The sequence below is a fragment of the Scleropages formosus genome, chromosome 6 (assembly GCF_900964775.1).
Source record: "Scleropages formosus chromosome 6, fSclFor1.1, whole genome shotgun sequence".
NCBI lineage: Eukaryota > Metazoa > Chordata > Actinopteri > Osteoglossiformes > Osteoglossidae > Scleropages > Scleropages formosus.
In genome coordinates this window covers 24,789,627-24,813,894 of record NC_041811.1, presented here as the reverse complement: position 1 = coordinate 24,813,894, position 24,268 = coordinate 24,789,627, and the positions used below count along the sequence as shown (strand labels likewise).

General features: G+C 40.1%; 1 protein-coding gene across 3 annotated transcripts in view; it reads right to left on the bottom strand.

The window, feature by feature from the left end:
- The window catches only part of LOC108934741 (tyrosine-protein kinase JAK2-like), a 42,190-nt gene that overhangs the window by 16,717 nt on the left and 1,205 nt on the right, over window positions 1-24,268 (bottom strand). The window contains exons 2-6 of one of the 3 annotated variants that reach the window (XM_018752817.2): window positions 12,096-12,160; window positions 10,605-10,833; window positions 5,739-5,862; window positions 5,268-5,385; window positions 480-625 (exon numbers count right to left, since the gene is read on the bottom strand). In XM_018752817.2, coding sequence (XP_018608333.1) covers window positions 480-625; window positions 5,268-5,385; window positions 5,739-5,862; window positions 10,605-10,803 — 587 coding nt within the window. In that variant the 5' untranslated portion in view covers window positions 10,804-10,833; window positions 12,096-12,160. The remainder of the gene's footprint in view (window positions 1-479; window positions 626-5,267; window positions 5,386-5,738; window positions 5,863-10,604; window positions 10,834-12,095; window positions 12,161-24,268) is intronic. The other 2 variants (XM_018752808.2, XM_018752826.2) reach the window with 2 other exon arrangements.

Here is a 24,268-nt window from a genome sequence, read left to right as displayed (position 1 = left end):
TCTTTCTTCATGAAATGCACAAACTTTTTGCTGAGATGTACGTTGCTGTGGAGAAAAGCGCCTGCTAAATGAATAAATGTAAATTTATCATAGACTGTTAAGGTGTCAAAATGAAGATTCAGTTTGAGGTTTTGCAATCAAGTCTGTTTCAACTAAGGGTCATAAGATACCTTCATCAATACATCAACTGCTGCCTGTGGCTGGTGGCATACTAGACTGAACAGACAAGATCAGTGTAACAGAACACAGTGAGCTTTTCCGGACACCTACAGTTATACAAATGAACAGTGCATTAACTTCATTATCATATTGTATCCTATCTTTTACGCTGTACTGTAAATCTGATTAAATCTATGCATTTCCATAGATCTGAAATGCTTTGGCTATTGACTGAGCAAATGCAAGCCATTGGGAGGGCTTCCAGCTCAAAGAGAGAAAACCCAGCATTGATACAGGCATCGTCTCATGTCTCCTCTTACCTCATGTCATTGTAAATGTCGAGTGGGGATAAATCCTTCTCTTTTGCAATCCTCATCATGTCCAGCACTGCCATGCCCAGACACTCCTCCTGAGCTTCATGATTGACTGCAACATCAATCGAGCCACTGACAAAGTCACTCCGCCACTGCAAACAGAGGTGGGGCAGAAGGAAAGGTGAACATTTCTATTGAAATTCAGCCTCAGAAGCAGCAAGTTATAGAACAGTTCTAGTACTTTGAGGAGTTTCATTTAGCACCCTTGACTTGTAGGGCATTTCTTTGTATTTATGAGGTCAAAATCTAAATTTGGTTGTTTACAGCACCTGGATGGTATGAGAGAACATGAGCTTGACCCTCATGTACTCTGTGTGGAATTTGCATGTTCTCCCCATGTTTACGTGTGTCTGGGTTTACTCTGCGCTTCAGGTTCCTCCCAGAGACCAAAGATGAGTAGTTCAGGTGGATTAGTGACTCAATTTCCCTTAGTGTGTGAATGGGTGAGTGACTGTATGTGTGGCTACTCTGATCGACTAGCATCCCATCCAGGCTGTACCCTTCCCCAAGAAGTCAACCAGCAGTGTTATTAAAGGATAAATCAGGAGAAGGGACTCCAGGAACACACGCTTCATTGCACTTCAGCATATTTTAACAGTAGATCTTGACACAATGCAGAGATGTAATCCAAAGCTCCAGAACACACACACGTGCAACTGTATATGTTTCAGATACAACACCACAATTCCTTTCAATAGTTACAACAGTGGCGCACACTTACAGTGCTGCTTGAAGCTATGTGAAACCCTTGTATCCCTTAGTGTTACCACAAACTTATTATAGCCAGTCTTTGTCATCTGACATTACAAGTATGTAATTACAAAATTCCATATACTGGTTTAAATTACATTTATTTAGCAGATGCTTTTCTCCAAAGCGACTTCCAATGAATTGTGTGTAGTGTTACCAGCCCACACACCTTATTCACTGCAGTGACTTACACTGCTAGATACACTACTTACACTGGGTCACTCATCCATACATCAGTGAAACATACTCTGTCACGCACACTATGGGTGAACCTGAACAGCATGTCTTTGGACTGAGAGAGAAAACAGGAGCACCTGGAGAAAACCCACGCAGACACAGGGAGAACATGCAAACTCCACACAGACTGAGCAGGGATCAAAACCCACATCCTCTCGGACCACCCAAGTGCTGTGACAAAGCAGTGCTTATCGCTGTGCCAACATGTTGGTTTAAAGGAAATCGTGCGTAGTAGAAAAACAGAAGTAGTGAAGGTACAAAAATAAGAGAACCCCAAGTTGCATTTGTTAAACCAAGACAGTAAGTAGAATCAGATGTATAAAATCTTTTTTTTTTAATAAAATCTAAATATTAAACAAGTTTATTCTTAAAACAATTACCATCCCATTAAGGTTTGCATACTTTCATCTAGAGCAGTATATGCGACTAGCGTCCCAGCCAAAAAGACTTAAACTATTAACCTACACATAATTAACTCATTCACAGAGCTGGGTAATTTTCAATCAATAAATAATTGAACAGTGTAATCAATTCAGGGTGAGCACCTTGCTCAAGGGTACTACAGTAAGAGGTGGGAGTATGAATTGTGACCTTCAGATTCAGTGGCTTTTACCACTATACTACCTGCTACCAAATTCATTTTATTTATTTGCTTAGCAGACGCCTTTCTCCGAAGCAACTTACAATGGATACTATGTAGTGTTACTAGCCCACACACCTTATTCACCAAGGTGACTCATAAACCCACAAATTCATAAACCCAGAACTATGAATATATGTATTGCTACACATGTTCAGCCATGAATTTTAAGTTTCCATTTAATTTGCCATGGTATTAAACTAAGCATTCCTGTGTGAATTATCAAGTCTGCACAAAACAAGAACTGAGAGAACACATAGCTTCCTTACTTACAAAGAAATTTCTGGGCTATGTTAATTCCAACAGGCTCTCTTCCACAGTAATCCCTACACAGTTTCAGGAATTTTCTTGTTGAGACAAATTTGAAACTTCTGGGTTTTTCCCTGAATGTAGTTTTGCTAATATGTCATAATTCAAACTGCTTAATTTTGATTAAGGGGGGGGGGCGTGGTGGCACAGCGGATTTGGCTGGGTCCTGCTCTCTGGCAGGTCTGGGATTCGAGTCCATCTTGGGGTGCCTTGTGGTGGACTGGCGTTCCATCCTGGGTGCGTACCCTCCCCCTCCAGCCCTACTCCATGTGTTGCTGGGTTAGACTCCGGCTCACCGCTGCCCCGCTCGGGACAAGGAGCTTCAGCCAATGTGTGCGTGTGCGCGCGAGAGAGAGATTTTGATTAAATCCAAGTATAGTTGTCCATGTGATTTTCTAGATGGAAGTCGCATAACAACCCTAATCTTGCCAATATAAAAATTATTCTGCAACCCATTTGCTGAAAGCAGTCAAGTATATCTCATGGAAAAATAAACTGTCAAGTACAGTAGATTTTAATGGGATAACTGCAGTAAAAACATTCAGCAATGAAGAAAATCCACTGTTGATTTGCCATATAATGAAACATTTCCAAATGTGGCCTGTAAACCAAGGATAATGACTACGATATAAAAACTGATCTATTGCCTTTTTACCAGCTTTAGTACAAACCAAAAAGACACATAAAAAGGGGTGGTAAATTGTTGAAAATTTTTGAACTTGGTGCATGGAAAAGAAAGGGTGCTGCTGAGCTGAACCCATCCTGAAAGACGACAAATATTGGGGTGAAGTCACTAGGATGATCTAGTGTCCATTTTCACTAGATTCGGTGTCAGAGGGTTTCCAGTGTGCTATATGACACTGACATTATATAGGAAAGGGGCATGATGTACAAAGAAATAAGCAAAGTACTCATGCACTTCAACTGTCCAAAAGGTGGGGGGGGGGGGGAGACATCTGAAAAGCCTCTATTCCTTCTAAACCAAACCTTCCAATTTTGCACTGGTTTCCAAATATGAAAAATATTGCTTGAATAAATCAGCATATTTACAAGTCATACTCTTGATCAGAGTAGTTCAGAGAGCTGCAGATATTCAATATTACACAGCACATGGAAGACCAAAACAAATTTCTTGGTTCACTGTCCAAAAAAAAAAAATTAGATATTTAAACCACCATCCCAAAAACACAAAAAAAAAATGGAGTTCTCAGCAGATAATGCATGATTCAGGCCTGAGCACTAAAGATAAGACCTCTATAACAACTTTTGCTCTGGGTGATAATTGTTCACTTTAGCAATTAAAGTATAAGTTTCAGTGTTCTCTGAATTGCAAGGCTTGGATTCCCCCATTAAGTTTTAGGATTACTTGCAATTATTTTGTATTCAGCTACCCTCTGTGTCACTATTCTGTTCAAACCAGATGCATTTCAAAAATTTTTAAACACATGGACAAATTTCTCAATTTAAGATTCATGTCTTGTACTTGTTTATTGCAACTTACTCGCAACACTATTAGTATCCAGCTTAAGTGCAAGGCTTAGAGATAAAGGTCACATCTCCAAAAGCCATTTTACAATTGTCATTATGTCACATTGTCACCTTTAAAATATTCTGCACAGGACAAACAATGTTGCCATCATTTACCAATATAGTTTTGAAAAGTGATGGCAGAGTGGCACAACAGGCAGTGCTGCCATCTCACATCACCTTGGCTGTTCAGGTGTAGGATTGAATCCAGCTCGGCCCATGGGGAGTTTGCTTGTTGTTCCCATGTCTGCATGGGTTTCTTCCGGGTGCTCTGGCTATATCCCACAGCCAAATAGCAGGCAGTTCAGATCAACTTGCGAAACACAAAATCACTCGTTGTGTGTGACTGTGCATAGGCTATGGGCCAGTTCCCTATTGCCTTGTATCCAAGTTTGGAACAGGCTCTGGACTGCTGCGACCCTGACCAGGTCAAGTGGTTATAAAAAGTGAGGGACTGAACAAGTTTTGAGAAGCCAAGCACAGGTATTCAGGAGTTTTCAAATACGAATTTTGACTCAACTTTTATAAAACATATACTACCAGAAATAAACATGAATTCAAAGGGCTAACGCACAAGTTTTTCTGCCTTAAAATGTTGATTGGTCTGTTTGTTAACCCTTATTTCAAATCCAAACATGAGCTCACATACATGAACCAATGAGGAATTCAGGAACAGCGACTCTTATGTAACACAGTAAATCTGACTTTTTTTTTTTTTTTTTTTAAAAAGAGGAGACCAATTAACATCCAGCTTACATTCCAAGAGCATTCAGCAGTCGAATAGCTTTGAATTAGAGGGAAGAGAGAGGGGGGGAAAAACACCTGCCAGTAACTGCTTTTCCAAGTTACTCTGTACTGTTGTGAACCTATCTTGAAGCACAGGACACAAGGCTAAAGAAGGTACACACTGGATAGGATGAAGCTGAATTCAAAAACTTATGCCCCAACAGTCAAGTCGCTGTGAGGCGGTAGCACTACATGTGGTGCCACTGTGCCATTACATTTATATTTAGCAGATGCTTTTCCCCAAAGCAGCTTACAATCTTAAATTACAATTATTTACCCACTTATATAGCTGGGATTTTTACTGGATCAGAAAAAGTAGTTCAAGGGTACTACCACAACAGGTGAGTTTTGAAACAGAAAACATCAGGTCTAAAGGAAGCAGGTTTAACCACAAGACAATAATCTGCCCTGTATAATTATATAAAAGCGAAAGCAGAAGAATCCCAGTAATCACATGATTAAACAAACCTGGGCTTAACCCTCACCTGGGCGAACAGATAAGCCATGACGGAGTCATCTAAGACCGGGGTCTCTGTTCCCTTGGTTGCTCCGTATCGATATGCACTGGAAGGGCCGCTGCTGTGCCAGCCTGGGAAGTAGAACCTGAGCAAGAGGGAGAAGGGTCACCAGCTTATTATTGTTGCACATTACCAACCATTCAAAAGGAACAAGAGGGGGTTAATGAGGTCAGATGGAACATCCAGCAAGAAGTTCAATTATAAGCAACAAATACAGAAGAAAAGTCAGACAAGAGTTAGTTGTTGTTGCAGTTCATCAGATAAAGACATAAACAGATCTCAATTTTCCCCTTTCACAAACAGTGACTTCCTTTGCAACACACACTTTATTAGGAGATTCCTTTAAGAGGATGCTGGATGTTCGCCTTTAGCCATTTTCCATGACTGTTCCAGTTATGCATTTGCCCCCACCAAATTTAAAAATAAAAATGTTCTTACCGGATTCTGAAGACCACATCCTCATTAGTAGACTCATCTATGTGGAATACATGGTTAGGTGCAAACCACATGCAGTCACTCTCCCTCATCAGGGCAAACATACAACAGTACATGGGCGTCACACCTACGGGACAGAGGTCATATGCAATTAGAACAGCTGATGTCTTTTTATAAAGGGTACAACCTCCTGCCTTCAAATGAGCATAACTCCAAACTGGCTTCATGCCTGTGGCTGAGACACCCTTTGCTGTCAAAATAAAACAGACTGACTGTCGACAACAGATGAGGGCAAAAACTAGGCACACAGACTTTAATGTGGAATTACAACAAATTCTTGGTCTGCCTTTTTTTTTTTTTTTTTAAAAAAAAAAAAAATTAAGCCTCCTCTTGCACTAAATCATATCTGAATTCTCCAAAGAACATTTTTCTTAGCCTGGGACTATACACTATATAAGAAATAATTTTAGTTCATTAGGGTCAGGGTTCATGTAGTATTACTGGTACCAGTTAAGAAATGGACAGAAAAATGTTGGCCTTATTTTGAACACATCTAATAAAGGCTCTGTATACTAATTTTTGTAAGATTAAAAGTGCAAGGGGGGTGCGGTAGCGCAGTGGGTTGAACAGGGTCCTGCTCTCCGGTGGGTCTGGGGTTCGAGTCCTGCTTAGGGTGCCTTGCGGCGGACTGGCATCCCGTCCTGGATGTGTCCCCTACCCCTCCAGCCTTACGCCCTGTGTTGCCGGGTTAGGCTCCGGCTCCCCACAACCCCGTATGGGACAACCGGTTCAGACAATGTGTGTGTAAAAGGGCAAGCTAGGTCAAAAAAATCTGAGGATAGAAAATACAGAGAAATAGCTGAGGTACATAAGACAATGGGTTATGTTGAAGTTTCAGTGCACAATTCTCCAATCACCAAGGTTAGGTAGCGGAGTGAAAGTTTTTTGAACAAACAACATTCTGAAGAAGCCCTAGGAAAACGTTACAGGATTGGTGGCCCAACTGGCATTAACAGTGGACAAGGGCAATAATAATTATATGCAAAAACAGAAGGTGCAGTAGTTTTGAATCCCACCTCCTACTGTAGTGCCTTTAAGGAAGGTATTATGAAAAACGGCACAAACTGAAAAGTGGAGAGATCCTGACCAAACGTGCTCACATGGTAACTGTAGCATGCGTGCCTCACCCATAAGCATAAAGGAATATCTGAAGGATGAAACAGACTATTTGACAGAGTTGCGACCGTCACCCCAGTGCTTTGTAAACAGTGAAAAATGGTATTAACGTTCTTCATAAATGCAAGTGTTTTTTTTTTTTTTTTAAGCATTCATATGTCGGAGGTGACTGTACCTACTAAGAAAAAGTCACAGGCTTTGTGCCATATTAAGAACCACTTCAAATGTTTAACAAAGCAATATGATCACATGGTATTACCAGTACATTCCCCTTCTGAAAGAAGAGCTACAACAAATGCACGCAGGCTACGACAAAGTGGTTATCCAAAAAACAAACAAACCCAAACTTCTGTGGTGGTTGTGTAAACATGTTCTATGTATCAGTATGTACAGAGCTCTTTTACAATATGATGGTCTTATGAAACTATACATTCTTTTGCAAAGCACTTAGTTGATGCGCTGAGACAGTCACGTTACCACCCCACACTTCAGCAAATTACCACTGTAACTGCAGACTTTTAAAGTAAGATATGGGTATATTTCTTGGCAATGGCTAACACAAAGCCTTAGAAATTTTCTACTCTTACCACATCTGGAAGTAATTACTATTCAGTACCAGCTAGCAGAGTCTATAGTAAAGTGTTCAGAGTTTACCCAAATGAACTCATGGGTGCATTATTGGGCTGTGCGAGTATTCTGTGGTTAAGAACATGATCAAGAAGCAGAGAGCTATTACAAAACACAATTAACAGGCTTTCTGAGAATTTTGTGGAGTAAATTTTGCTTAAAGAAAACCTAATTTGAACTCAAGGTACAAGCTGCACTTTGCATTCCAGTTATGGGAGAAAACTGTTTGCATCCATTGTTCAGAACAGACTGCAAAATGAAGCCTAATATATACACACAATAAAACATGCTACATGCACGTTATCTAGTGAAAAATTAATTTCACAAAACCATTGTACAGTATGGCATTCTTATAATTCCTTCTTGATGTGTCTGTCAGTAACCAAACCATATATCTCTACCAGTTTAATTCCTTTTTAAAAACAGCTAATTAACAACTCACCCTAATTGTCACAATCTAAGTACTTCATACCCATGAAGCACATCGTTCCTCTCATTATTTGCTTTCTTCATTAAAATGTCAATAGATTCATGGCAGAAAGTTTACCGAATTAATAACAAAGCACCTCACATGAACAGTTGTATGCTGAGCCAGTCCACTGGCTCAAGGAAGAATTGTAGCACATGTGCATGGATCTGAATGCAAAGTATGGAAGCACATCAATTGTTTCATTATTAAGCTATTTCTAGATGACGTGAAAGATGGGGGGGAATGAATGGTGGGTCTGAAAATAGGCCAGAGGGACAAATGTGTGGTGAGAGCTAATGTGGTTGTACATCCGAGACAAACACCAGGCCCAGAAGCACAAACACATGACAACAGGCAAAGTAGAAGTCAAACGTAGGATCCAAAACAGGATGCGGTGGTGACACAGGAAGCATGCTGCCCTACGTCAGCACTGACTGAGAACAGCCCTCACATTGACTGACCAAGATATGGCAATAATAGACAAAACCCCCCCCCAAGCACTCAAAATAAACTCAGCCAATTATTGTTTTTGACAGAGAATCTAAATTTTACAAGGTGGTAGAGGAGCAGCAATGACTAATGTTTTTTGGGGACTTATCTTCAGGCAAGAGAGATGAAACAAAAGTTCTTATTTCAAAGGTGCAGTGTTTGATTTGGTTGATCACCCATGCATGAAGCACCAAGACATCACCTTTCCTACCAGCACAACAAACTTAAACCTGCTTCAACATTACACTAACCACATTATTAATCCATATTTACATCCCTTCTTGAGAAAGATTATAGAGCTGACATTCAGCCAGGGTTCTTAGGCAGTCCTATCAATGTGAACTTGAAGTAGACTGTGAAACATCTTGGATATACGTGCCACCCTCCCAAAAAAAGTTCATAAACCAGTGATGTTTATGTACTACTTTCAGTATAATGCAAAATCACAGCTAGAGGATGTTGAGTTTCTTCTAGTAGATGCAGCTCTTAAACCTCTCAGGAAGTTGGTGTGTAAAAACCCGAATGTGTTTGCATACGTGCTAGAGCATGGCCTATTTTAATATGTCAAACTGACAGTAGTTTACACAAGTGTTCATCAGTGGACTTACTGGCTTTCCTCTTTGGGCCCTACATCTTGTCACCACCCTTTACACCCTTTCATCCCACCAGTGAAGTACTGTGTTTCCATATCAACCAACCATAAAACACAGCTGGGCCAATGAATAGCCCACAAATGGTTACTTCTCACTGCACTTATTTACAAGACATTTTTAAATCAAAAGCAGCTTACAATTATTTACCCATTTATACAGCAGGGCATTCTAAAGTATGAATGCAAGGTAAGTTTCTTGTTTAAAAGGTACTACAGCAGGGATTCAAACTTGGGTCCCTCAGATACAAAGTGGTAGCTAATACCACTACACCACCTGCTGAGAAATCCTATACGATTCAAAATTTAAAGCACTGGCTACAATGTCATTTATATGATGTTTGTTCATTTTTACTTTCAACACCTGCTAGCAGGTACATAAGTTCTAAAATGAGTCCATTCAAAACATGGATTTGTCAATTTTAATTTGGCAGAAAAAACAAATAAGATGTATAAATTTCAGCTGTTGCAAGCCAATTTAAATTAATATTTTAATTTATCCAAATTGGTTCTCAACAGCTCCTGTAGTGGAAAAACAAAAAAAATGTGCAAAACTGCCCCAGAATGTATAACAGATCCAGATTTGTTTTAATCAGCAATACGAGTCTGTTACGCTAATACTGTCAGCTACCTAAGTGATATTTTCCTTATTCTTACTAGGTAATGTCAACAGTTGTTTAAGCAGCTGATGTGGATGGTTTCTAGACCAGATATTTAAATTTATTTCTTTTTTAAAAATCATAACTTAGGTATGGTTGTGTGCATCCATGTATGTGGAAGTTAAAGTTCTAAATGCAAAGGCTCTCCAAATACATTTTTCTGAGAATGTGATAAGATACAAACCAACTGAAATGGTGTTCATGCAATCATTCAAAAAAAACCTTTGATAAATGTATAATCCATCTTGTGTGAAACCACAACACAAATTCTTCTATGATGTCATGGTATGCAGGCTTAATACTTTACATACTTAGCAAGGAAATGCATTTTAATGTTGTGGTCCACCCCAGAAGTTCCCTCTGTAAATATGTGGATGACTGAAGAATTTAAAATTTCACCCACTGGAAAAATTAACTGATTTACATGGCAACTGTAAGGAATTCTGAAATTCCTGAACTCCGTCTGGAAGTTATTAAAATGTGCTATATGAACACACCTGTAATACATTGTTCTTTTGACCTTAACCCCAAGATCTATGCATGTGGACATATTTGCAATCCTTCCAAGTGCTATCTCTACCTGTATGTAGGTTTCTAGCTCCTGATGTCAAAAAAATTAAATTCTAAATGAGTCAGTCTTTATACACAATAAAGTAACAATTCATGTGCAAAATATATTACACCAAGTGATTAAATTTAGTCTCTGAAAAAATTGGATTGCGAGAAAATGGACATTCAATTGCAAAAGTATTCCTTCTTTCGTCATGTTGGCATTGTTTCAGGGCAGCAGGTTTACCTACCACACTCCTTCGCTGCATCTATACAGAGCTCTTCAGCAACATACTCCCCAGGAGGGTAGGAGAGTGAGGTGCTTTCAGCTTCACTCTGATTACTGTGGTACAGATGGACTCTCAGCAAGCCCTCTCCATGTTTAGAGCAGCTGAGACTGCTGGGTAGGCCACCATTGTGATGTACTGTTGAGCAAACTGACGTCTCCATGATGAGTCAAGTGAACGTGGTCACATCCACCTGAAAGAGATGGGTCGTGAAAGTGAAGCATTACGATTCTGCCTGGAAGCTTAGTGGATAGGTCCTTCAAGGGGGGCGGGGGAAGAAATTGCATTTTATGTTTGGAGGATGTTTTGACAAAAATTCACCTGCAACACTACAAAGCAATGGAAACTTTACATTTTAACATATGTCCATACAGCAATAAACTTCCAAAAAAAAAAAAAAAAAATTAGCCGACACCTTTGCCAAAGGCAGCTTACAATGTCAATCTTTAAACTAGTGTTTTTGAGGCCACAGGTTTTTCAAAGAAAGTTTTAAATTCTACCAAACAAGTAGAAAGAATACAAGACCAAGTACACATAAAGCTGATGAGTGAGTTAATGAAAGACTGAGTGATATTTGTTCTTTCATCACTTCACTAAACAGAATGAAATATGATTGTGGGCAGTACTGCCATGATGGGATTGTGACTGACAACTTCCCATTTCCCACCATTGCCTCAACAGGATACTGAAGCCCAGCAGCTGGCAACTGATGAAATCAACAAGGACTTTCAAGAGGCTAGGTGGAGGACTTGGGTGAAATCTGGGAAGGATTTTTGAGGAAGCCTTGCAAGGAACAGGAAAGTTCCCAGAACTGAGTCAGGGTAGCTGTTACGCTGACTACCTCCTTTTGTCTGTTTTGCAAGTTCACTTGTACCTCAACTTATAAACACCGTCAGAACTGGAAGCCTCCTAACTCTGAAGTTTTCGTAAGTCAGCCTAACACACACACACACACACACACACACACACACACACACACACACGTACAACCATTTGTCCCGAGTGGGGCTGCAGTGAACCAAAGCCAAACCCAGCAATGCTGGAGGGGGTGGGGACATACCCAAGACAAGACACCAGTCTGTCCCAAGGCACCCCAAGCAGGACTTGAATCCCAGACCCACCACACAGCAAGCCCTGGCCAAACCCATTGTACCCCCTCCCCCCAGCCTAATACATTAGTTGATAAAAGCTTAATACAGCCTAATCCCTTTATTCAATTATGGGTTAGATTCTGTTTAAAAAAAAAAAAAACCATCAGAACCAAAACAAATTAAAAACTAGTTGCAAAACATATATATTCCATTTTTCATCAAAAGCTCAAACGAGACAGGGCCTTGCTGTTGCTTCATCCTGGCTGCACAGTGAGAAACAGGGACCTTTTATTTGATCATTTTTTAACATGAAGCAATGTTAAAGTCTGCTTTAAAATGTCTGAGAAAACCACACAATGCTTACCAAATCCTATTCAGTGAGTTGTTTTACACACCCAAGACCAAAAGAAAGATGTTCCTTCTGAGGTTCTGGAGAAAGAGAGAGGAGAACGAAATAGTGAGAAAGAGAAAGGACAGCAAGCCAGAGAAAACATTAAAAATGCCCTACCTTCAAATCCAAACCCTATTGTACTAGGGGAGTGACAGATTCAGAACAAACATGTTTGTCAGCATGTGGTACAAATGTACTCGTTTTGTCCTGAGCTAAAGGGACCACATCCCAGTGTTGGTTTGCAAGGACAGCCTCATGAGCATAAAACCTTGTTGTCTGGCACCTCTTGTCCTACCCCTGTGGCCACCTCTCCCTCGCATCTAGCCACAACTGCCTTAACTTGCAAAACATTCACGTATGTATAGTTGCTAATAACGCTCTGAAATTTCTTCTATGTTATACATATTTTTGAATTAAGAAGCAGTTTTACTGCTATATTTCTCAAAGTGTCAATGTCTAGATGACATTTTTTCAACTTCATTTGTGCAATTGCAACACAAAATAATCAAAGACCACAGTTGATTAAAAAAAAAAAACCTCATTGTTAAGCAAACAGCAAATGTAGCTGCCACAAAATATCTTTATTAAACAGTCAACTTTTGCACGCATTCAATTTAAAAACAGTACTGGCCAATTTTTAATTTGATTTACATTTGAAATTCAACAGTTTAAAATTCTTCCTTTAATTGTATGGCTTTGTAAAAAGTTCTGAATTCCAGGTTTAATGAGCCATTTCATGCTTCGGGTTTCTCAGTGCATAAACCAGAATCAAAAGCTCTTTAAAATCTTTGCAAGTCAAACTGAAACAGAGTCCCCTTAGTTACGTGAAGTTCCCTTTACTTAGTGTTCCAACCTATTGTGTATCACATTATTAGATCTTCCAATAAGTTGGTTGTAAATTATTGTTTATGTGCTCACAGCGATTAAGACACTGATGATTAACTGATCACCATCAACAGCTCTTGTAGACTAATGCAGGATGCTGTAGTTCCTGGGTCCTTTGTAGAATAGCCCATTAAGGGCCCACTACCTAAATTCTACACCTCACAAGACTTAATCTCCAGTATTAAAGCCATAAAACACCTTTGGTGCGTCAGCAGGGAAGAAAAAAAAAAAAAAAACCATCTTATTTAACCTTCTGCTGCATGTAGGTTCAGGTATTCTTTGATGCCTGTGCATTACCAGCTGCCAGAGGTGAGGGTCATGTCTCTCTGCAAACTCCCACTCAGCTGCCTCTACAAAGCTCCTGTGGAATCACAGTAAAGAGGGTGTGGCAGGTGAAGACACTGACTGGAAGGTCACATGTCAGCCTTTTTTTTTTTTTTTTTTTTTTTAAAAACAGACAAGATGCTGTAATCCAGGCTATTTAAACTTTGAACTTCCACAGTGAAACTCTTTGTGCCTAACTAACTTGTCTTTCTGAAACACAACAGTGGTGCCAGACAAACCTTATGACTACATGTTGCAAAAGCCAGAAACTACCCTACAGTGTGGTTGGGGTGGGGTGGGGTGGGGGGCAGATTAATGAACTGGTTTTACAGAGGCAAAACACTTCTTTTGTGCTCTGAGCTTTCTGGTCTCCCATCCTCCCCATTCTTGCAGTATAATCCAAGTCTTTCTACACAGACTATCATACTGTTCTTGTCCTCCGACACAGCAGATGGGAGGCTAGAGAAGCTCACTGTGTCACAACAGTGGAATGGGGTATGAGGGATAACTGTTCCCAAGGAGGTAGCCAGGATGGACAGTGGAAGATTTTGACACACTAAATAAGAAAAGGTGACCATCCTGCTGTCCTGAACACCAGCTATAATGAACTCAACCAGCACCCCCCCCCCCCATTTCATTGCTTCACTATAGTATGAAATCAAATTTTTATTCCCTGGTGACTGCAACTTTTGTGTGGTTTACTTATCACATCTTTCCTATGCAGGAAATATGCTTATTTACCAAAATCTAATGTACACATAAGATCCTCATTTTACTTGCAATCACTTTCTCAACTAACGTGAAAGAGTAAGAATATAAATTATTACGACGTAATAGCTCTAATGATGTGTCAAAAGACAGAAAAATTAAAATTACCAACAGGTAACTTTTCCTTCTAATGCCACGACTGCCATTATAATTCAGAAAATTATATTTGGATCACACTTAAGGACTGATGAGATGAAAAAAATGGCACATGCTGCAAGTATTTTACATAAGGAAACAGAGGGGGGGGGAGACTTGATTCAATCGAACTGCTTATTGATGTGGTTTACATGTTGCACCAAACCGGTTGAAACCTGATTTGAAAATATGTTCGAGGCTTACATGACACACAGCTCACCTCTGAATTCTGGAAAAGTACTGGGAAATTTCCACCTGTCAGCTGCATCATAAGCTCATGCTGTTCTGGCAGCACCTGTACATTAACAACAGTTCACTGACTGTTGAATGTTACTTCTGCTCTTTGTTGATGTAGTGCACATCACAGAACTTCTTTAAGAGCAACACTGCCAGTGCTCGATGCAAACAGAAGAGATCAATGGTAAACTGGTAAATTAATCCGCAATCACTGTACCCCCCAGTAACAGTACAAGATTTAAAGGACAAAGACAAAAGACAGGTACAAGCTTCATGCCTAGAGAAAATCTATACATGATATGAAGCCAAACCTTTCACTTTCATTTCAATCACATCCCCAGTTCCTCTCTGTAATTGGTAATATACCATAAAATCACTTACAGAAAGTATATCAACTGAAAATGTGAAGACAGAATTTAAAAGCTATTTTGCAGTTCTGCAATCCTTACCCATGTGCATCCCCCTCTCTTTTTTATACTATTTTTAACAAAGTCTTTGTAAATCTATGACCCCCACCAATTATTCCCCAGACTTGACACGTACAAGATTAGACTGCACCCCATCTGCTTAACCACCACTAATGGTATATACACCTCTCCAATCAAATGAATCATTACTGCCTGACCTTGTTCATTTTATTTTTTAAAAAGTTTGCCATTATTTATCCCAAACTTTATTTTTTCTATAATTACAATACTAACAGAAGTGGTGTTTCAACTAAATGCGTGACAATTTCCATTTGGCAATGTCCTAACAACAATCCTTTACTGGACAGCAACACTATGGGGTGACTAAGAATAATACAGTTTCAAGAAATGACTCAAATATACACACTGGTTGAAACCGCTTTGTCCCAAGTGAACCAGCAGCACAGGGTGCAAGGCTGGAGGGGGAGAGGACACACCCAGGACGGGACACCAGTCTGTCGCAAGGCACCCCAAGCAGGACTCAAACCCCAGACCCGCCAGAGAGCAGGACCCGGCCAAGCCTGCTGCGCCACTGTGCAACTATTAAAAATTAGTGAAAACCAAACCTACAGTTTTGCAATAATCTTTCAGTACCTTAGCTGTATGTGTCAGTGGAGTACACCGCTTGGCTGCAGCACTTTAAACTGCAATTCTAAACTACTGTTGTCAGGTATAGCTCTGCACAGATGTGCTCTCCAATTTCAGTACAACTTGAGCATTTCTACTACTTAAGATAATACATACTTAATAGGGACAGCACAAAACGTAAGAGACAAGGGCTTCAGAGTTGCCAAAAAGGTCAAGGCGGGTTCCCCATCTTACCCTGGCTTGAGGAGGGTCCTTAATCTTCCAAAAAAAAAAAAAAAAAAAAAACCCGAGCCACGTAAATTGTTCACAAGGACAGACATCTTCTAATCAATAGTAGTAACACACATTGGAGTTTCTCAAATTCACCCTTTGGTTTCTTCCTGGAATAACTCATTATTGTAATCAATACATTTCATTACTCATTTTCAGTCTGCAATTTTCATTTATAAAATTAAATAATCTTCAGAAAGTCTAATATTTCTTTGCTGGTCATGAAGTTGTTGAGGAATGTCACACTATGCTTTGGCTCATAACTGAATACAGCTCAAAGTACAGGTTTGTCAGTCATCCATCTTCCTGAGCTTGCTCATCCAAATCCTTACTGCAGGTGTACACTTAACATGATTACAGGGTTTCTGTAAATCATCTATATGACCAGCTACACAAACACTCAGCACAAAAAAATTCCAAAGGTTATAGAATAAAATGTTGTGCATTATGCCATACTAGTGAAGGTGGTACTTATGTAGTGACCAATTATAACATGACTTTTTTGGCACCAACTGCCATACATGCATGGTTGCACACTTCTAGAAAACAAAACAAAAAAATATCCTGACTTAATTCAACTGTTCGAGTCCATGAAGGAAAAACACGCTCACGGACCCTGAATTATGCCGCCCGCAGTTTGTTCTCAAGGACTCCTATCGCCCCACTGCCACAGACTTGCTGGTTGTTTCCCTGCTTATCTCAGCCTGAGAGTAGCCTGCTGCACCCCTATCACTGCTTCCAGATGAGTACACTGTGCCCGGACACCACATGTTCCTGTGTATCTTTAACCACACACACCCATGTACACACACACACACACACACACACACACACACACACACAAACTGAAGAAGCTTGCCAACAACAACAACTCCAACTCCGTCAAACATATAGAATGTCACTCACACTTCACCAGTAACAAGCAGCTATGTGACCCCAACACCTCATCAACAGGTAGAATTTGAAGAACTTAAAATCTCACCCTAACATCAATCCAATCATGTGGATTTGTAGTTACGTTTATTATTTTAGCAGACACTTTAGACCAAAGCGATGTTCAACTCAGAGAAAACAAAAATGCATTACACTACAGATGAAGAAATTTAGATACCTGGCAAATATGAAAATGGGTAACACAGTAGGGAAGAACAGTCAGCAAAACTTTCATGATGTCTCAGTGAAATACAAACTGATTCAATACATGCAACAATGGAGCTTTGAAAGAAGGGGGCTGCTTATAACTGAAGGCTTTTGCTGGACTTGAATCAATAACATCAGGTTCCAAATCAAGGAGTTTAACCATTGTGCTATCGGGTGTCAAGGGGTAGTCTATTTGAAGATGCTAGTCATTTAACACATACAAAGTAATATTTTTTTTTTTTACCATTCTGGCACTGTTTTCTTAGTACAAGTTGTACACTTCCAAAAAAGGGGGATAATAATTTCTTTGTTCCTCATGATGTGCTACCATGAAGAACTATGCAGAGAAAGGTATGGAAAAGTACAGAGAATGTGCAATTTGTCAAGTCAGTTTTAGTCTATGACCGCACTTCTACCATAAATGGTGGAAATGTTCCAGTGGCAAAGAAATATGAGGCCAGCCATTAGCGTTCGAGCCATTTCACTGTGCTATAATCAAATAGGACACATGGTGTATGCAGTTCACCATCAGCATGACAGGGCTTTGTGCTGCTTCAGAAAACCACTGATTCAAGGCTCCCCAATGGCTCATTCCAAACCAAACTGCCTGACCCAAGCCATCTGCTGATTGCAGCCACAAATTCCACAGGGGTGAAACACAACTGGCTTCATCACCATGGTAAACTGAAGGCCTCGTTCAGCCAAGATATCGCTGCCAACCACCTCAGTCTCTTGAGGACTTGGGGGGGTTAACAAATCAGCCATCGGGAATGTGTAACAAAAAGCATCTGAACATCTTTGTTACTGCCTAACATTGCAGGGAAGGCAATGCAGACAGAAGAGGCAAGGGTCACATTACAAATTCTAAATAAGCTTCACACACCAAAACTTTATCTTCCAGTAAAAGTGTGACATGAAAACGTGTTACACAATTCATCTTTAAATGCCAGTTTTGTGAATGCTTTGATCATTCTGCATTTACAAATGTATCAAGAGGCTGATCTGTACCTTCGCATCGGCTCACAAGACATCGTGTGCATAGTGATACGACATTCAAAAATTTAAATGTATTGAGGTGAAAGTCCCAAGGAACCGACTTTCATCACGCACTTGCACTCAATTTTAAAACCACTTTCTTAATTCTACTAGGTGTCATTCTATCAAACTGTGAAGTGTGGGTCTGTGGAAAATTTGAGAACATACATGCTGTATGACTACCCTGTGATGGGCTGCTGTGCCATCCACAGAGTACCATATTTATGATAGGCAGGTGCTTTTAAAATGGTAATAATGATCAGGAAGTGGGTAGGGGCGCAGGCAGAATAGTGGTTGAAACAGTGACCTTGCAACCAGCTTCAAATCCCACCTCCTGCTGTAGTACCTTTGAGCAATGTACTTGCCCCAAATTGCTCCAGTAAAGGCTACCCTGCTGTAAAATGGGGTAATGTTAAGTACTATTAAGTGGAATAAGCCATGTGCTATAGGTCACTTCAGAGAAAAGCGCTGAATGAGGAAAACAAACACTTCAAATATCCATTGTTTCAAAAATCATTGCTAATTATAAGTACAGTATTTGAATTTGTCACCTATATTCCATATTCGTGTAGAAAAAGGTTCCAGTTTACATCATATAAAGAATTAAGATGTCTTATGTTTAAAATCTGAAGCTACAGCTGAGTTTAACACCAGAAGTGATATATCAAGAGATTAATCTTGGATTACATAATTCTGGATTTAAAAGTTTAACATTTATGCAGGTATGATTTTAACTAAAATCTCATTAAAAAAAGGCTTGATGTCTGAGGAAAACATTCAAGCCAACACTATGCACTTAGTACATATGAAATTGTAACCAAAAAAAAAAAAATTCAATCAAGGGCATTGCTTCAAGACACACACACACACACACACACACACACACACACACACACACACACACACACAGTCTGAAAGCGCTTGTCCCAAGTGGGGTCACGGTGAGCCGGAGCCTAACCCAGCAACACAGGGCGTAACGCTTGAGGGGGAAGGGACACACCCAGAACGGGATGCCAGTCCATCACAAGGCACCCCAAGTAGGACTCAAACCCTAGACCTACCAGAGAGCAGGCCCTGGCTAAACCTGCTGCGCCACCACACCCCCCTTGCTTCCAGCAACACATGTAAAATAAACTCAAAACCCCTAGGGGGGGAAGGGGGGGAAAAAAAGCATTTAATTCTGGACAAATTACAGTTTAACTAGCTAATTACTTAAACCTGTCGTAAAGCAATGTCCTATCTAAACAATAACTTGGATATTGAGCAACAAAACCCCAAGATTCTCTCATGGATTCGATGTCTTCTAGGCAAATTAAGAAGAATCTTGGTTCTTCCCAAACTGAGAGTTCAACAGCTTACCTTAGCAGTTATTTAAAACCAAGGCAAAGAGCCATTTGTCATTGACCACTCAAATCAATGTCCTTGAAATGGGAATATAATAACTGAAAACACACACACACACACACACACACACACACACACACACACACACTTTCTGAACCACTTATCCCATTCAGGGTCGCGGGGAACCAGAGCCAACCCGGCAACATAGGGCGTAAGGCCGGAGGGGGAGGGGACACACCCAGGATGGGACACCAGTCTATCGCAAGGCACCCCAAGCGGGACTTGAACCCCAGACCCACTGGAGAGCAGGACCTGGTCCAACCCACTGCGCCACTGCACCCCCCACTAACTGAAAATACTGAGTGAATTAATTTAATAGCAAGAGCTGATCCTCTACTAATGCCATTGTGTACAGCAACTGTATTCAGTCCTGCCATAACCAGGTTAATAACACAAATGACCCCTGGCATGTGACCACACATAACACTACTACTGTAATAAATATTACACACAAATGATTAACATTCTTCATCTTACATAAGAGGCATGGTTATGCGACTCATCTGACTGCTTTTTATACAGGTGGTCCCCAAATTACAATGGTTTGACTTACGATTTTTTCCAACTTTACGATGGTGAGCTGATGGTTATTGAGTAGAAATCATACTTCGAACTTTGATTCCCCCCCCGGGCAAGCTATATGCGGAGCGATACTCTCTCGTGATGTTAGACAGTGGCAGCGATCCCCATCTCCCCGTCTGTCACACAGAGCTGTGTATTGGGTGTATTAAATGCATTTTCGACTTAGAATATTTGACTCATGAAGGGTTTTGCGGAATATAACCCCATCATAAATCGGGGACCACCTGTGCTTCTGAATTGTGTCAAGCTACATGATATGTACGCCATAACTATCACTGAATTTCGGGCAGGCCATGAACATATCTAGGAACACTATACACAGAAACCGGATAGGAATGTCTGTGGTGCAACAGAAGAACAGAAGTGCTTTTTGGTGTACATTTATTTAGCAGACGCTTTTTTCCAAAGCGACTTCCAATGAACTCTATGTAGTGTTATGAGCCCACACACCTTATTCACCGTGGTGACTTACACTACTAAAAACATTTACTTACAATCGGTCACTCATCCATACATCAGTGGAACACACTCTCTCTGTCGCTCACACACTATGGGTGAACCTGAACAGCATGTTTTTTGGACTGTGGGAGGAAACCAGAGCACCTGAAGGAAACCCACGCAGACACGCGGAGAACATGCAAACTCCACACAGACTGAGCAAGGATCAAACCCACATCCTCTTACACCACTCAGGCGTTGAGAGACAGCAGCGCTACTCGCTGTGCCACCATGCCGCAGCAGGTAAACCCCCATTCATACACACCTACATCAAGTCACACTTTATAAATTCCTGTACCCCTGCTGTAACATGGTATCAGAATTAAAAATTTGACATTTTACCTCGATGCATTTTTTTTTAAAAAAACATGAGCATTTGTTAAATGCTAACAAGCAACATAAATTTGCATAAAACAATCACTTTCACATTAAACCATGCCCTGAAAGGTAAAATTACAAATGGATAAGTTCACATACTACAGTCTAAAAAACAACTGGTTCACTGAAATTTCAGTGGCATTCACTGGGTTATAGGCCAGACCTGCAGTTCTCAACCCAGCCACTGTTGGTTATTCTAGTGTTAAACTCAGTTATGCAAGAAGAAGGTATTGAAAACAGGAAGTCTGAAGACCTACCATTTACATTCACCCTTAAATTTTACACAACTCTGAAAGCTTTTGAAGGAAAAAGGAAGAAAAAAAAAACTACAAATCATAAAACCAGCCACGAACACTAAATTTTATTTAATTCTCTAAAGTACTGGGAGAACATGGGCGTATAAATCCTTTCCTAGAGGCCAAATACATGCAAATAATCTTCCACACCTTGGGGGCACTACCCCCCAAAGATCTACTCAAACTTAAATGGTTATAGTACACACTGTCATCCTATTTTATTTATTGCTGCTCCTATAACTAGTGTCTAGTCTCTGGTGTTTTGTCTAGTGCTACAGTGCAAATTACAAGTTCTGTATAGTTTTTTGTTTGCATTCTATATGTAAACCTTTTCTAGTATTGTATATGATCTATGTATATATTGTTGCCAGACTCTGGCTTGTGTACTGCACTGTCCTGTATTTGCACTCACTCGTTTGTAACACATTGCACTATATGTCCTATGCTGCACGGAGGTCCAAGAGAAACGAAATGTCATTCTCCTGTATATGTAACTCACCTATAGGTGGAAAGACAAAGATCACTTTGACATGAAATTCTGTACTGTGAAGGATGAAGCACTTACCAGTAATATTAACTCATTCTTCCTTTACAACCCACCCAACTAGCTGTCATGAAGGCAAAACCAGAGTCCACCCAAAATCTGCACTTTTTTTTTCCCCTTTAACTAAAAAAGAACATTTGATCATAACACTTGGAGGAATCTCATTTTCCATTTAACTGCATATAACATATTGTTGTAAGTGAGAAGAAACATTGTTATAGAATGACTGGTAAGAAATTTACCATGTTTCAACCACTTTCATTAGAAAGGAAGAAACTGATACTTCTAAGGAAATCCTGTAAAATATCTGGAGTTTTTGCTGTATGAATTCCCCTTACAAGATAAGACCATGTCCTGATGAAGAGTGCCTTTACTCTGAATGTTTATAGAGTTGCTTTACAATTGTCTGACATTTCATAATTAAAAGACCCAGAAATGTGTATTCTCTATAGGGTGGATGGAATATTGCCCACAAGTTGGCCACTTGGTCTACAACATTCTGTCGTTCCTTTAAACAATAAACGTAAAACTAAAACGCACATGTATTTGTCTTTATTTGCTCATGATATTTTCCCCCCCTCAGATAACTTTAGTTTTAACTGCAGTTTTGCTGTTCTTCAAAAGAACTCAGAAATGAAATTGTTACTGATACCACTCTCATTCACTGCATGAACAGCTGACCAGCAATTACATGAGCTGAGAGGGTGATTTGCTATAAACATACTCCACACTAAGTCGTGCTTAAAAGACAAATTCTAGAACCATTCAAAATACTTGCATTAAAGCAGTGTTTTTATCTAACTTGAAAAATTAAAGAAATTCTCTCCCAAATCCCCCTATCATGACTAGAACCAAAACGCAACTTTTTATTTTTGAAAAGGCCAGCCTTTCCCATCAGCGAAAGAATGGCAGGAAACAACGCCCATGCACCAGCCAAGGGCATGCTTTTACATACCGTCACATTTTTCCCCCCCCCACAGAAAGAATACTGAGATCATTTTTTATGTGACTGTGCTAATGAATTACAAAGGAATGCATGCAACTGCAGTAAAATATAAATGCTGTAACCACACTGCTGCAATGCTACAAATGAGCAGTGAAAAAACACCGCTCAAAAACCACTGTACCAGCTTCCGCAACACATTAAAGAGGAACTTTTTCCATATAAACCTGACAGACTATGAAGACATTCACATCTTTAAATGACAGCTTCTACTCCTATAACACATATTCATCTAAATTCACTTGTATGTAGTTCACCTTCCCGATGTTTAAAATTTTATGCCAGTAAACTCAAAGTAGTTAACCAAATTGCCTTTACACTTTAAAACTGATATCTACTGTTTCACTGACTCTCCCAAGAAAACAGCTGTCCAAGTAATCCACCAGTGATAGTTATTGATCAGCTGAGACTGAGTACATAAACTGTTTTCGCAAATGCTTTCCCCCCTTTCAATGACACAACCAACCGTCTACAACCACCCGCCCCGAGCGGGGTCGCGGTGAGCCGGAGCCTAACCCAACAACACAAGGCGCAAGGCCGAAGAGGGAGGGGACAAACCCAGGACGGGACACTAGTCCGCTGCAAGGCACCCCAAGCAGGGCTCAAGCCCTAGACTCGCCACACAGTAGGCACCGGCTGAACCAGCCGCACCACCGCATCTCTCCTCAATGACACATTAAATCTTTAAAAATAGTTTATACACACGGTTGAAATACATAAGCTTCCACTTCAGATATAGATAAGAGCAATTACCTGCAACCAAAACCAAAATGCAGAGTCAGGCAAGGTTTCTGTGACATAACCCAGACAGACAATGAAAAGTAACAGATAAGGCAAACCAAAACCAGACAGGAAAGGTGCCAAACTGATACCAGAGGATGTACACACAGATTCTGGGTGATGAGCCTCAACTGATGTGTGGCACAAGTCAATCACGTCACCTTTTGCGCGGATTTACACAAATATTGCACAAGAGCAACTCAACTCAACTTGTGCAGGGCTCAGCCCAAATGAAGCTCCTTAAAATATATATTTTTTTTTAATTATTTTCCTATTCAAAACACTTAGTACCTGATAAACTGCACCACATTTGTGACTCCTGTACATTTAAAATGTAAATGGTACAGTATAAATACATCTAAGATGCATTTAATAACCAAGGAGGAAAGTGCAGTGCATGGAAAGAAGTTTTCAGGACAAATCTTATGCAGAATAATTCACATATTGGAAAACTTTACAAATAAAGTTAAGATCACTGGAGGGAAAGTGTTACATTAAATTTGCATTTTCCTCCACGAAAATATGCTGTTTATGGCTATTTGTTCAGCACAGTATTAGTACAGTTTCCGTTATTTTCTGCCTTTCAGCAACACTTATTACACGTAAAGGAACGCGACTGGCAGCTTTACTTCAATTTTTCCCCAGAATGTTATGTAATAAAAAGTGATGAAATAAATAATGAACGTCGAAATGTTCCTCAGAGACGTGCATTAAGATAAATATCGCGGAGAGGCCGCAACCCACAAGGGAACAGGTCAGGAAAGGTGCTCAACAAAACACTCTTTCAACACCAAACTAGGCTTAACAGCCTC